Raw genomic sequence first — 14526 nt, 5'->3', positions numbered from 1 at the left:
TTGGAAGCAAGAGAAATGAGGCAACTGCTGGAAGAAGATGTAAGCTCAAGGGAAGATTTTCTGAGGACTGGCAACAGTATATTATGTACGTATGCTTAAATAAATGAGAAACAAAAATTGATGATGTGAGAAAGGGTAGATTATTGCCAAAGAAAGTTCTTAAATTGGCAGTAGGGGATGAGATTCAAAGAAAGGAGAGTAACTGGAAGAAGTTGGGCTCAGATAAAGGGAAGGACAATGGATCCTTTATAAAAGAACAGAAACCAGAGTATACGGGTACATTAATGTAGACTGGTAGTTTTCCTAATGAGAAGATGAGGGAGTTTTTCTTTGATTTTTTTCATTCTCTCAGTGAAATAAGGTTATGAGGTGAGAATAAGGCACGAAACAGTGTTAGAAACTTATGGAGAACATGTGAGACATTTAAAAGTTTGGCAAAGTGATTTTGTTAGGGAACTGAAGGATTGCAGGGCAGCCCACTAGAAAGCCATGGTTATAAATTTAAAGAATAGTCAGCACTACTGTTATTTTTTTTCCAGTTCTATTATATAGGAGGTGGTTATTATATATCCAAGCAACTATTTTTCTTTTCCAAGTGAAATACTACCACCCAAATCTTCAGTAATCTTACTGAGCCATGGTTTCTAAGACGCATATATTGTTATCTTCTGGTCCTGCTACAAATTTGCCAATATTCTTTGAAATGGTATGCCAAATACAAAATACCCCTTTCTACACATGATTAGTGCAGAAATCAGTGAACTATTATCTTCATTATTTTGGACACCAAAACATGTACTTATATATATAAACTACATCAGTGGTCCCCAACTCTTCTGGCAACAGAGATGATTTCATGGAAGACATTTTTCCACGAACTGGGGCAGTGGGGAGGGGAATGATTTGGGGATGATTCAAGCACATTACAATCAAGCTCACCTCCTGCTGTGAGGCCCCCGTTCCTAACAGACCCAGACTGGTACCAGTTTTCGGCCTGGAGGTTGGGGACCCCTGAACTAAATGACAGATTAAAATTAAATACTAACCAGAAGATGTACTTCCTATCTTTGCACTAAAATTCTATATACCTGACAAATACCTAATATCTAGCCCAATTCCTAAATCTATGTGAACTGGGTTTTTTTAAACATGCTATATAAGTTAGCAAACAGCTTTTCCTCCTTGGAGGGCTAATTATTTGCATATTTCCTTGGTATTCGTGGAGCTGTTTTGTTACGGTTCTTTTTCTTCTACATGCATCTTGTCTCCTCACTTGAATGTCAGTACTTTAAGAAAGACTACTTCTAAGAACCTCCAACAATGTTATGAATCTTAGTAGACACAGTATTTATTAGTTAACTTCCAGCTTTTAGTTTCTATGACTTCAGAAATCCTTTATTTGCATACTTTAGGTCCCAACATTCCTATAAAAATTACCATTCTATACTTGAAGTACTTTCATACATACTTGGTGGCTCAGCATTTTCATCTCCAGGAGGGTCTGAAGTTGACAACAGCTATGAAACAGGAAAAAATTAATAGGTAAAGTCAGAAACCTCAAACATCCTGCACAAAGCAACATTAAGCTAGGTTTCCCTTATATAATGTGCATACTCTTTTGAAAACTAAGTAATTTACATAATACTTCATGTTGCTTTTGTTTTACCTTAATCATCATAAAAATTTCCCTAAAATTTATCTACTTCCAAATTAGAATTCAAGTATTCCTCTAGTTTCAGGAAAGTAGCAAAATGTATTAATGATTTCTCATTCCTTTTAGAAAGTTGTATTTCAGAGGGATCATTCTCTGAGGTTCTAAACAACTGACAATGTATTTTCTATTTTCTTTTCTGGAAAAGATGGAGGATACACTATACATCCTCCTCCAACCTTACCACAAGTTATATAGTAGGATGTTAAGTGAGTTTCAAAAAATTAAAAGCAAAAGGCAATCTTTTTTTTTAAAGCCCTTCAACATGGCAGTTAAAAAAATAAAAACTAAAGATATTAATATGGACACAAAATCTGTAACTATCATTTCTAATGTTTTTGTGATTATTATTTAGGAGAACTCAATGTCAATTATAAAAATTTATTTACCTGTTCCAGAAGATGAGGATATCTAGCTTGAATCTCATCAACAAACCCCTGCCCTTTCATGCGTATCAAAAACTCACACCTAAAACATTAGAGGAAAATTATTTTTTAATTGTTTTATATAAAAAACATAACCCAATCATTTAAAAAAGTGGCTTTCACACTCTTTGTACCCTATAATAGAAATACTTTTCATCACAACGTAGTACATATAACAAACCTAACAGGAACAAAATTCTCATAAAATATTAGACTCTTACTATGTGTTAATGTATTTTCTCTTTAATTCCATTAACACAATAACAATAAAATGGCCTACAAAGGAGCACAAAGGAGCACAAACTGAAGCTTGAAAAATGCCGTTCCAGATAATTTACTTTTGGGGCTGAACAGTTTCCTAAACTATACTACAGTATTCCTAAAATGTGATCTTTCACAATGTAACAACTGCTAATCTTTCTCCAGTGTCCACTTTTCCATTACATTTAAAGCACAAGCCCTCCCTCCAAAAAATATTGAAACAAATATTTTCATCTATACATAGTGTGTTTCCAAATACTTGTTTTCAAACTAGTAGGGTCTCTCAAAGGTGTCCCAGGAAGTTCACATAAAACCTGTTTCCATTTCATTCCTTTTGTTTTCAACAATGGTGCGAGATAAGTAGATATTCATATGCAAATAATAATAAACCTCAACCTATGCCCATACTATACACAAAAATAAACTAAAAATAAATCACATACATAAATGTGAAGTGTAAAACATAGAAGAAAACAGAAAATCTTTCTATTCTTACGTAAGGTGCAGATTAAGATACCACAGCATAACCATAAAAGATAAAAATGATAAACTGACATCATCAAAATTAAAAAGTGTGCTCATCAAAATACACTGCTAACCCTACAGAGGCCACAGTTTATCTAAGAGATACATACAAACTCTTATCCTAAATACTGTTACATACATCTGGTGCACAGGTTCAAGATCATGGCTAGCTAGACGTTTGTATGTGACTACTGTTAAGCTATAACATTTAAGCCATCAGTTTGGTTGTAGCACATGTTTTGTAAGGGTGTTCGATATTTGATAGTAAACTGTATCTGAGAGATACCACAAACCCCAAAGTCACTGTTGGTGTAGCTGGGCTTTTTTTTCAGGAACAATGAAGTCAGTGTTGTGGGGTTTTTTTTCATTTACTGTTGAAAATGTCTGGAAAAAATATTGATTCGATAATCCAAGAGATGGTGAAGAACTTCAGCAGAGGCTACTTGAGTCTGATGATGAGAATGATAGAGTCAAATATGAAAATGAAAGTGATTTAGAAGATGAAGATTATATACATGGAAGTTTGTTCAGAGGATTCAGATACCAAGATATTTTAGTGAAAATGAATCAGATGTGAATAAAGAGTATTTTTTGGGAAAGGATAAAGAATCAAAGTGAAGGAAAAATCCAGTAAGAAAACAGATTAGAAAATAACCATGGAATATTTTGTGTCAATTTCCATTAGTTTGGCCAAAAGCAAAAAAAATGCCTAGAGAGAACTTGAAACTTGGAACTGCTTTATCACAAATGCTACTTTAGATATAATCTCATTATATACAAAATAAATACATTGATTTTATCTTGAGCTGGCTTTCAGGAGAAAGAGATGTTAAATGAATAGACAAACCTGAACTGAAAGCATTTTTAGGCCTCATATCTGGCTGGTTTGCATAGACACAATAGCTAAATTGCAGGATTTATGGGTTACAGATGGTAGTCAAACTGAACTTTTTAGACTTATGGTACCTTTGCAGATATTTAGATTTATTCATAATTGTAACAGGCTTGATGACAAATTCATCCACTTAGAATGTCTGAAAGTGGACAAAATTGTAGCTGGGAGACATTTTCTCAGCATTTGTAGAACACTGTAAATTAAATCACTCAATGGGACAGAATGTAACAACAGACCAAATGTTACCTGGATTTAGAGGCAAATGTGGGTTTAGACAATATATTCCAACCAAGTCCAGTAAATATGGTATAAAAATTTTTGCTATGGGTGATTCAAAACTATTTTACACAGGAAATCTTGAAATATAAGCCAGTAAGCAGCCCAAAGGTCCTCACTTGACTAATAACAAACCTAACCAAGACACATGCAGAACCCATTTACTCATCAGGATGTAGTATCACAGCAGGTAACTGGTACACTGATATAAATCTTACCTACTACTTGAAAAAGAAGTGACTTTCATATGTAGGTACTGCTCCTTAAGACTAAACCCCAATTACCCCCAAATCTGTGTCTTCCAGAAAGAGGCCCCCAAAATGCAATTTATTTGCTTTTGGTGCAGACTGTACACTTGTATCTCATATACCCAAAAGGGAAAAAATGTAATTTTATTTCATGTATGCATTTTGATGATGCCATAAATTCAGATTCACATTAGCCTGACCTAACAGAATATTACAACCAGGAGTTGACAACTGTGGACCAAGCGATCAGTAAATATATCATGGCCAGGAATACCAGAGGAATGCCCATGGTTATATTCTACACAATTTTGAATAGTGCAGGAATAAATGCTCAGACTTCAGACTGAAGAGCAATGTCAAAATAAGGTGCAGAATAATTATTAGAAATCTTATAATGCAGTTAGTGTCAGAACAAATAAAAAGGCATTCAGAAAATGCTATGGGTATACATAAAGCCTTTATACCTGAAATTTCAACAATTTCAAACAAAAATTGAAGGAAATTCTAACAACAACATGGATACAGCTCCCCCAACAAGCAGAAAAAGAAAAATATGTTGTTAGGTGCTACATATCCAAAATGAGTCGCTCATCAAAATATTTTTGCAAGTATCATGAAAAGTATTTATGCCTGGAGAATAGCAATCTTGTTTGCAATGACTGTTACAAAAATAGTCCGCAAAGCCAACTACTGAAGATTCTCTAATTAATTAATATTAAAGACATCTTTTGGTTGTATTTTTTAGCAATATCTGTATTTCCATTATTTGAAAAATTTGTATTCTTTAAATTTTTGTTTAATAATTTCTAGACAGTAGTTGAAAATAAAAACCATGTATTTTTATTATATAAATATAATAAGTGGAAAATTGCAGTGTTTTTAATTTTTCCCCCATTTCAGCACTTATTAGTAACAAATGTATCTCCCGGATACAAGCGACCCATGCTGTAATTTTTTTTGACTGAGATCCCCACAAGGTAAAGAAAATAAGCCACGGACTCAGAATTTGCAAAACACATGTGATAAAGCACTATATCCAAACTATATTACGAACTCACAAAACTTAATTTTAAAAAAACTTAAAAATGGGCAAAAGATGTGAACAGCCACTTCACCAAAGAAGATGTATAGCTGGCAAATAAGTGAATGAGAAGCTCGCCAGCACTGGTAATTAAGGAAATGCTAATTAAAATCACAGGGAGATAATCACTATGTACATACACATCTATTAGAACAGCTAAAATAAAAAAGACTGACAAATGGTGTTAAGGATGCCCAACATGTGGAGGTCTTATACCTTGCCAGTGGAAATTTGACATTTTATGTGATACAGCCATTTCAAAAGACAATTTAGCAGTTTCTTATAAAGTGAAAACAAAACTTGCCATATAACTTACCAATCACACTTGGACATGTCTACCCAAGAAAGATTAGAATATGTATCCACAAATGTTTATTAATGTTTAGAGTAGCTTCATTTATTATTGCTGCAAACTAGAAACAACTCAAATATCCTCAACTGGTGAATGGGCAGAATTAGTAAAGACTATATGCATGCTGAGGACTCAAGTTTATCATGCAAACAACACAGCTAGATGTCACTGCGTTTTGATCTTTATATAGTTTTAAATTATTTTTTGTCCTGGGATTGATTAATTTATACTCACAATGATTAAAGACAGGAAGCATAAAAACTCTGCCCCATATTTCCACCTTCTCTAATAAATTCCATGAGGATAATTTTCATGTGTCTTATTCACTGTTATATCCCCTGCACCTAAAATAGTCTCCATTAGGCATCCAAATATTTGACAATAAATGAACTGTTTAAACTGTTTATTACCCATTTTGGTTTTTTATTTACTGAGATTAAAGATTACCCATAGTGAAAATTTGTTGTACTTAGAAAGTTTACAAAAAGCCCCCCTAAGCTTTTCCCCTTATTTAACCATTTAAAGCAAAACACAAGTTACAGAAATAAACCAAGGACTTCCGCCAAGATGGAGGCGTAGGTGGAAACACTGTGCCTCCTCGCACAACCAAGTTTAAAGTCAACAAAGTTTCAGAAACAAAAACGCAGCCAAAACACAGAAAATTGAACTATAGGGAAGTCTGACAACAACGAACCATTCAGCCAGACAGGTAAGAGGGGCGGAGCCAGCAGCAGAGCAGGTCGGGCAGGAAAGATCCCCCACCCAGGTGTGCAGGCAGCCATGGGTGGATCCCAGGTGTGGGGAAGCAACGGGCAGACCCAGTGAGGGTGCAAGGTGGCAGGCTGACCGTGGTCACACATTCGAATGCAGATAAACCAGCAAAGTGAGCAGTGAGACAGACCGCACAGGCCACAATGGCGGCGGGAAGCAGCAGAGGAGATAGCCATTGCCCCTTTGACCCGGCCCCCACACACAGCATCACAACCCAGTGACTGAGTTGCCTCGTCCTGGTGAACACCTAAGGCTCCACTCCTCATACATAACAGGTACGGACAGACCAAAACATGGCTCAAGAAGAACTCAAAGCCCCAGACCCTATAATTCTAAGCAACCAAGAAATAGCCAACCTTTCAGATGCACAGTTCAAAACACTGGTGATCAGGATGCTCACAGAACTGGTTGATTTTAGTCACAAATTAGAGGAACAAATGAAGGCTAAACTAACTGAAATGAAGGGAAATGCACAGGAAACCAATAGCAATGGAAAGGAAACTGGGACTCAAATCAATCGAGTGGACCAGAAGGAAGAAAGAAACAACCAAACAGAAAAGAAGGAACAAACAGGAATTCAAGAAAATGAGGAGAGGCTTAGGAACCTCCAGGACATCTTTAAACGTTCCAACATCCAAATTACAGGGGTACCAGAAGGGGACAAGGAACAGCCACGAGTGGAAAACTTATTGAACAAATAATAAAGGAGAACTTCCCAAGTCTGGCAAAGGAAATAGACTTCCAGGAAATCCAAGAAGCTCAGAGAGTCCCAAAGAAGTTGGATCCAAGAAGGAACACACCAAGGCATATCGTAATTACATTAGCCAAGATTAAAATGAAGGAAAGAATTCTAGAAGCAGCAAGAGATAAGGGGAAAGCACCTACAAAGGAGTTCCCATCAGACTGTCAGGAGATTTCTCAAAAGAGATCTTACAGGCAAGAAGGGGCTGGAAAGAAGTATTCCAAGTCATGAAATCCAAAGACCTACAGCCAAGATTGCTCTATCCTGCAAAGTTTTCATTTAGAATGGAAGGACAGATAAAGTGCTTCTCAGATAAGGTCAAATTCAAGGAGTTCATCATCACCAAGCCCTTAGTATATGAAATGTTAAAGGGACTTATCTAAGAAAAAGAAGATAAAAATATTAACAGTGAAAGGACAGCAAACTCACAGTTATTAACAACCACACCTAAAACAAAAGCAAACTAAGTGGACAGCTAGATCAGGAGTAGAACCATAGAAATGAAGATCACATGGAGGGTTAGCAACAGGGGAGTGGAAAGAGGAGAAGCGGGGGAGAAGGTACAGAGAATAAGTAGCATAGATGGTAGGTAGAAAATAGATAGGGGGGAGGGCAAGAATAGTAGGGGAAATACAGAATCTAAAGTACTTGAGACACGTGGACATAAACTAAAGGGGGGGGAATGGTGTGCAGGGTGGAGGGGAATGAAGGGGGGAATTAGAACAACTGTAATGACATAGTCAATAAAATATATTTTAAAAAAAGAAATAAACCAATATTTTTTGTTTTCTTTTATAAAGGACAAAATACAACCATTCAAACACTGGAACTGGAAAGCTGTTTTGTCTTTTTCATACAGCATAGTTAAATTTCAAATTATATGTACACAATCCCATAGAGTCAAACATAACTGTCATTTAAAATTCTGACAATAAGCCCTGACCAGGCATGCTCAGTTGGCTGGGCATCATCCCACAAAGGGAAGGGTTGCTGGTTCAATTCTCGGTCAGGGCACATGCCTAGGTTGCGGGTTCAGTTCCTGGATCATGTACAAGAGGCAATCGATTGATGTTTCTCTCCCTCTCTTTCTCCCTCCCTTACCCTCTCTCTAATAAGTAAATAAATATTTTAAAAAATTATTCTGATAATAAAACATGCTTTTTGCTATGTAGATTATTTAAAATAGACAAAATATGTCACTTTTTAGTTAGAAAGTTAAATTTATCTTATATATTATGAATATTAAAATATGACTTTAAAATATAACTTTTAACAATGTACTGATCCATAATAAAATATTGTTACTCAATTTTTTTTATCTTACACAAAAATGACAAAAAGTTTTTTAATTTCCTGAAGGGGTTTAAGAGATTCCTCATGTTGTGCAAAGTACGCGCAGATCAAAACATTACCAATATCATACAATTCCATTTGTGAGGGGTACCTACAGTAGTAAAACTCATAGAGAAAGTTGAATGGTGGTTGCCTGCAGGGGGGCCACATAAATAATGAGTTAGTGTAATGAGTACAAGTTTCAGTTTGAGAAGATGAATGGTGGTAATGGTTAAGAAACAATGTGAATACTTTTAATGACACAGAACTGCATATTTAAAAATGGTTACAATGATAAGTTTTATGTTATTTATATTTTACCACAATTAAAAAATGATCTAATCCAACTTTCTCATTTTATAGGAGAGAGGCTCAAAGGCATCACACAATTTGTTCAAGTTCACATAGCTACTCCATAAGAAAAACAATTAATTTCTAATTCTATTTCCACTAATAACACTACCTCTAAATTCTTTCTAAAAATAGGATATTGCTAGAGACAAAGGAATTATGTGACATATCACAAGATAAAACTGTGCAGAAAAATAATTTACAATTAAAGAGACTTAACAGATTTTATTATATGTATTTATATTTATCTTATTCATAGATCCATTTTATGTTGCTTGTTTTCCTTTTCCCTTCTTACCAACTTATGGCTTTTTTTGGTTCTATTTTACATATCTTTAATCCTTAAGTCTCCTTAAAGCAAAATGGGAACTATATAAACAAAATGTATGGCCATAATTGTAAATGAGTCATCAAGTTAAACAATATCCTAAATACATGGCTTACAAAATAAAAGTACACAGAACATTCCACAACATTTTCAATCAAAATATTTTAAGTTCAAATTGGGAGTTTTATTTTTTTTTTAATTTTTATTTTTTAAAGATTTTATTTATTTATCTACCTTTAGAGGGGAAGGGGAGAGGGAGAGAAACATCAATGTATGGTTGCCTTTTGTGCGTTCCCTGCTGGGAGTTGGCCTGCAGGGAACCGGCCTGCAACCCAGGCATGTGCCCTGACTGGGAATGGAACCGCGATCCGCTGGTTCGCAGGCCTGTGCTCAATCCACTGAGCTACACCAGCCAGGGCCAAATTGGGAGTTTTAAAAGGCTAATTCCCCAACAGTATAAGAGAAGCTTTATTATATTGAGATGTAAACTTAACTGCACAGGGACACCTGTTTCTTTAAGCAATTTTGTGTAGCAATACCTTTAAAAACAATTACCTTGGAAACCACTTGGCATGTTCTACCCATGGGTCATCTCCAGGTTCCCAACACCTTAAGCCACCATCACAACAAAAGCACTTGACATCATCGTTGCGACCTTAAGAAAACAAAGGACTAAAATTGAATACACACTTTCTAATACGTAAATCAAAATGAACTAGAAAATGTAGAGCTACGTTAGTTTCTTACCCACATAATAGAAACCAGCACTTGCAAGCTGCTCAGGTTGAACTGGAACACTAGATGGCCAGTACATAAATGTTCTCAGTCGGGCTGCATGTGTCTGCATGCTCAAATTTGAAATGCTAAACCTCAACGTTTCTAGAGAATTTTCCAGAAATGGACAGTTGGGGAAATGTCTCCGGTGTTCTGACATGGCATCGTCCTTTGGTTCCCAGTTACTTAGTGTCCCACCACAAGCAAAGCAGGCTACCCTATCTCCAGGTCCTATGTAATAAAAACCAGCTCTTGCCAAATCTGAAGGTGACAAAAAGGTTAATGGCCACATGTGGAAAGTAAGAAACCTGGCTTGTTCAGTACTCATTGCATAACTGTAGGGATTAGTCCTCAATGGGGAGATATCTTCAACCGCTCTAGAATCAATAGGGTTTGGTGAAAGGTTGCTATAAGAACCACTGAAGGAGCCACTTTGTTCCAAAATGGGAGATAATGAATGTGTAAAACTGTTTCTCATCGGAGAAGTATTTTTAAAAGTGGATTCCAACCTAGTAACGGAAACGAGATTCTGAATAAAGCTACAGCTAGGATAGAGCTGTTTATGCTTTTCAATAGGATTGTCTCCTTGCTTCCAGTTATCCAGCATCAGGCCACAACAGAAACATTTGACCTTGTCATTCACACCAGTATAATAAAAACCAGCACGTGCGAGACTCCTTTCCGACACAGGAACGCCAATGGGGAAAGTCGAATATGTAGACATTCTGTAGAGCTCACATGAAAAGTCATATTTCATTTTGTGTTTGTTGTCAATTGTCCGATTTGACAAGATCGCGTGATCTTCCATTATACTCTTAGTTTTTTGATACAAGGGACCTGGGATAAGTCATGGGGAGGTAGTTTTGTGCATGAGTGATTTTACTTTTTGATGGGTAAAAAACTCTCACGTGAAATTTCTCATCCCTTCACACTAAATTAGATTTTTACTATTAAAAAAGAACCAAATGATAGACTCCTACTTAAAGTTCACTACACCTACTTTACTGGATTTATACCTGAGTTTACACTCAGGGAGGATGAATCTCTCTTCTAAAGTACTGACATATACTTCTAAATTACTGAGAGATACTCTGTGGTAGTTTTGGGGATTACACTCAGGTTACCTATTGGTGTAATACTAACATAATGGCCTGAAAGAAACAGACACACTTCTGAAAATATTTAAAACTACTTGACTTTTCAAGGAGGTTTATACTCCCAAAATTCTAAACAAGTATAGAATACCTAAAATTTACCTTTAATTTGCTTTTGGTTATAAGCTACAAAGCCTGGGTAGCAAGCCAATTACTGATTATGCTATAAGAGGGAAAAACTAAACACCAGGGTCTTTCTCCCCAAGCACTTTTAATACCACCCCACCCCCTCAAAAAAACCGTGTTTTAGCCTAGTAAACAAGAAGCCTTCATGGGGGTTACATTATCTATAGGCTAATTTCACACAACTTATTTTCATTAGTATTTACTTAAATGGGTTATATTAGTTTCAGATTAACAACTTTTGGGGACATCAACCTATGTTGAACCTATGCCTATTATATTGGCTATCATATCAAACGAAATGAATTTTGTTTAAAATAAACTTAATGTTTCTACTTTTGTTAATTATTATCTATATATGTTTCCATTTCCTGCAGCATCAATATTATATTGCCTTTCTTCCTTTGCATAGCACTTTATTATACTTAATCAACTGAAAGTATTTTCTCCATAAACTTAAGTAGTTCACCATAAAGTTTCCACAGCAGGAATTTTCTACACTGCACTTAAAAATTATTTAAGGATCATGTATTTATAATATCATTCATTTTGAAATTAAAAATAAATCAATTTATCAAGACACAGCTTGTCCTTTTTAGTATTATCACAAATGCCTAATAAAATATTGTAACCCAATAGAACTACTGCTTATACATAATGTATAACTAATTAACCCTACTAGCCTTCTTTCTGAAAAACCTTCATGTTTTAAATATGTATATAATTCATACACAAAATTACACTCCACAGAATTCAAGCTATATCCCTTTAAAGTTTCTGGGTCTCCATAATGGGATTTATTACTGTAGCAGGAAAAAATGAGGGGGAAAAGGAGTATCTTCAGAGCTGTAAATCTGGGGGGAGGAAAAGAAAAAGCTGTTTTAGAAAACTATTTTTATAGTAAAGAGCATTTACAGATCATTCAATTTATTCCATAAAAATCTAAAAATAATTTACACTTTAGGTAATACATCTTAATTCCAGCAATTTGTCACCTAAACTTCCTAATTGGAAAAGCTTTAATTAAAATAAATGCAATACAGCTCCTTTAAAACTAAGAGTATATCTATTTTAAAAAACATACAACTTCAAAGACAGATGGACATTTCCTTATAAGAAAATATTTTGTCCTTGGTCTCCTCCCCTATTCTGGTGACAACTTTTAATATAATATAATGTAATACAACTTTTAAAGATAATATCTCAGGCAAAAGGAGACAATGGTGAAAAAAAGTTTAAGTACACCCCATCAACAACAGCACAACAGTAATTAGACAGTAACGTTATTTTTTAATGCCAAATCTCTCCAGGACTAGGCAAACTGACCAGTAAGCATGAATGCATCAGGAAGTCATTAATATAAATTGTCTTAAACTCAACAATTCCCTCCCAGTTCCAAAGCAACAGCAACAGAAAGCACCTCGAAAACAAAACGCAGCACAAAAGGCCTGTGAAACACTGGCCTTGAGAATGTGACCAGTTGCATAAATGCTTTCGTTACACCAGGACCTGATATCACATCTTTAAATTATAAACTCCTAGCCGCAAGCACCGTACTGTGAATTTCGCCCTCTTTATGCAAACTGTAGCTAGGTGGGAGGACAGACTGGAAGAAAAAAGAGCAACTATGGGATTTACCCATTAATTTCCAGGAGTTGTATCTCACAGCACACAAAAGACTACTAAAGTGGCGAAGCGCAGTTGAAGCTACCTGAAACACAATCTCGCCGCCACAGAACTGCCTTGGTTTCAAAAAATGAAAAAGTATACCGAGGGTTAAGTGGGCAGCAGCCAGAGAATGCATGCAAACAGATAAATTTTAAAAAATTATTTTCGATATCAAGTCTTGGAGTCAGAGCTTCCGTATTAAATACAGGCCTAGGCGAGAGTGGAGGGCAGAACGCTCACAGGATGCCGGACCCCCAGGCCCTGTCTTGCCTCGGCCCGCCGCAGCTTCTGGGAAGTGGGCCCCGCGGGCCCACTCGCCGCGACCCGCCTCTCTCGGCCTGGGCCCGGAAGGAGCTGCACTCACCTCGGTGCAGGCGCACACACACGGAAACGGCGCGGTTGCCTGGCGGCCTCCACACACACACACATACATACAGGAGAAGCGGGCAGACCCGAGATACAGTACCACCGGTTCAGGTCCAGCGCTCCCGAAGCCCCCCGCCCAAGCAGGGCCAGTGCCGACGCACGGTGACGTCAGCGCGCCTGGCCGGGGACTGCGTCACTGCCACGGGAGGGCGCCGAAGAGTCTGCGGTTGGAGAACTGGACTCAACGCCCCTTCAGCTGCGGTCAGTTGGTCAGCTTGTGGGTGAAGCAACACCATGAATATTAACCTGGTGTTTAGATTTTTGGTCTCGCGATTTTATTACTTTTGACGTCTCCCCCTCTCTCTGTCCCTAACGTTCTCCCGAAGGAGACGTGGCAAACCGCGAGCCGAAGAGTTTGAATATTGGGAAACCCTGTGGGAACGCCCCTGCGCGGGTGGTTTTGCGTCTTTTCACCGCGTCACCTCACGGTTCCAAGTACCTCCTGGCCAAATACCTCTGGTGTGGCTCCTCCACTTGACGTAGGTGACTGACTGCCTTTGAGGAGACAGCCTGCTGGCATTTTTGCTTCAACTAAGGAAACCGTTTTTCCTCCCAGCTCAGCCACGTACCCTCAACTTTCAACAGCTTCCGTGGAGAGGGGAAAAAGCGGAAATGCTGGGAAGTAGAACAGCGTCGGGTTAATTTTGAAGGCCTGATTGTATAATCCTTTAGGGGTTATAATTATATCTATTTTGTAATTAACTTCTGTGTCTTATGTTTTTAAACTTTTGTTTTCAAACTTTTGGTTTTCTGTTCTGGAGATACATGCACTAACGAAAAAGCGTTATTATTTCAAAGGCTTATCGCTAGCAACGTGAACAGCATTTCAGGCCACGCTTTACTCCCCAATTTTTTCTGAATGTGACTAAAATGGGATATACGTATGTGTGTGTATATATAAAAATGGTAGGTGAACCACAAAGGAGCCCACTTATTAAAGTTTTCAGTAGCTGACTGATAGAAAATTGCAAAGACGAAATCTTGGATGTTGCTAATCACGGACGTTTTGTCTCTCCCCCTCCCCCCTGTTCTACTTGTGCCTGCAATACACTGGCATGCAGTAAATGTTCGCTGAATTGCAGT

The 14526-nt window shown here is 37.0% G+C and overlaps 1 protein-coding gene across 1 annotated transcript in view; it reads right to left on the bottom strand.

The window, feature by feature from the left end:
- The window catches only part of BIRC2 (baculoviral IAP repeat containing 2), a 30690-nt gene extending 17192 nt beyond the window's left edge, over nucleotides 1–13498 (bottom strand). The window contains exons 1-5 of the mRNA XM_037029715.1: nucleotides 13382–13498; nucleotides 10046–12203; nucleotides 9854–9953; nucleotides 2101–2179; nucleotides 1469–1517 (exon numbers count right to left, since the gene is read on the bottom strand). Of these exons, the coding sequence (XP_036885610.1) occupies nucleotides 1469–1517; nucleotides 2101–2179; nucleotides 9854–9953; nucleotides 10046–10880 (1063 nt within the window). The 5' untranslated portion in view covers nucleotides 10881–12203; nucleotides 13382–13498. The remainder of the gene's footprint in view (nucleotides 1–1468; nucleotides 1518–2100; nucleotides 2180–9853; nucleotides 9954–10045; nucleotides 12204–13381) is intronic.
- Nucleotides 13499–14526: the final 1028 nt, after the last annotated feature.

Source organism: Sturnira hondurensis, unplaced genomic scaffold, assembly GCF_014824575.4.
Source record: "Sturnira hondurensis isolate 20B ecotype Veracruz unplaced genomic scaffold, ASM1482457v3 Scaffold0020489, whole genome shotgun sequence".
Classification (NCBI taxonomy): Eukaryota; Metazoa; Chordata; class Mammalia; order Chiroptera; family Phyllostomidae; genus Sturnira; species Sturnira hondurensis.
The sequence above is the reverse complement of the archived record's forward strand: the minus strand, read 5'-3'. Positions and strand labels throughout refer to the sequence as shown.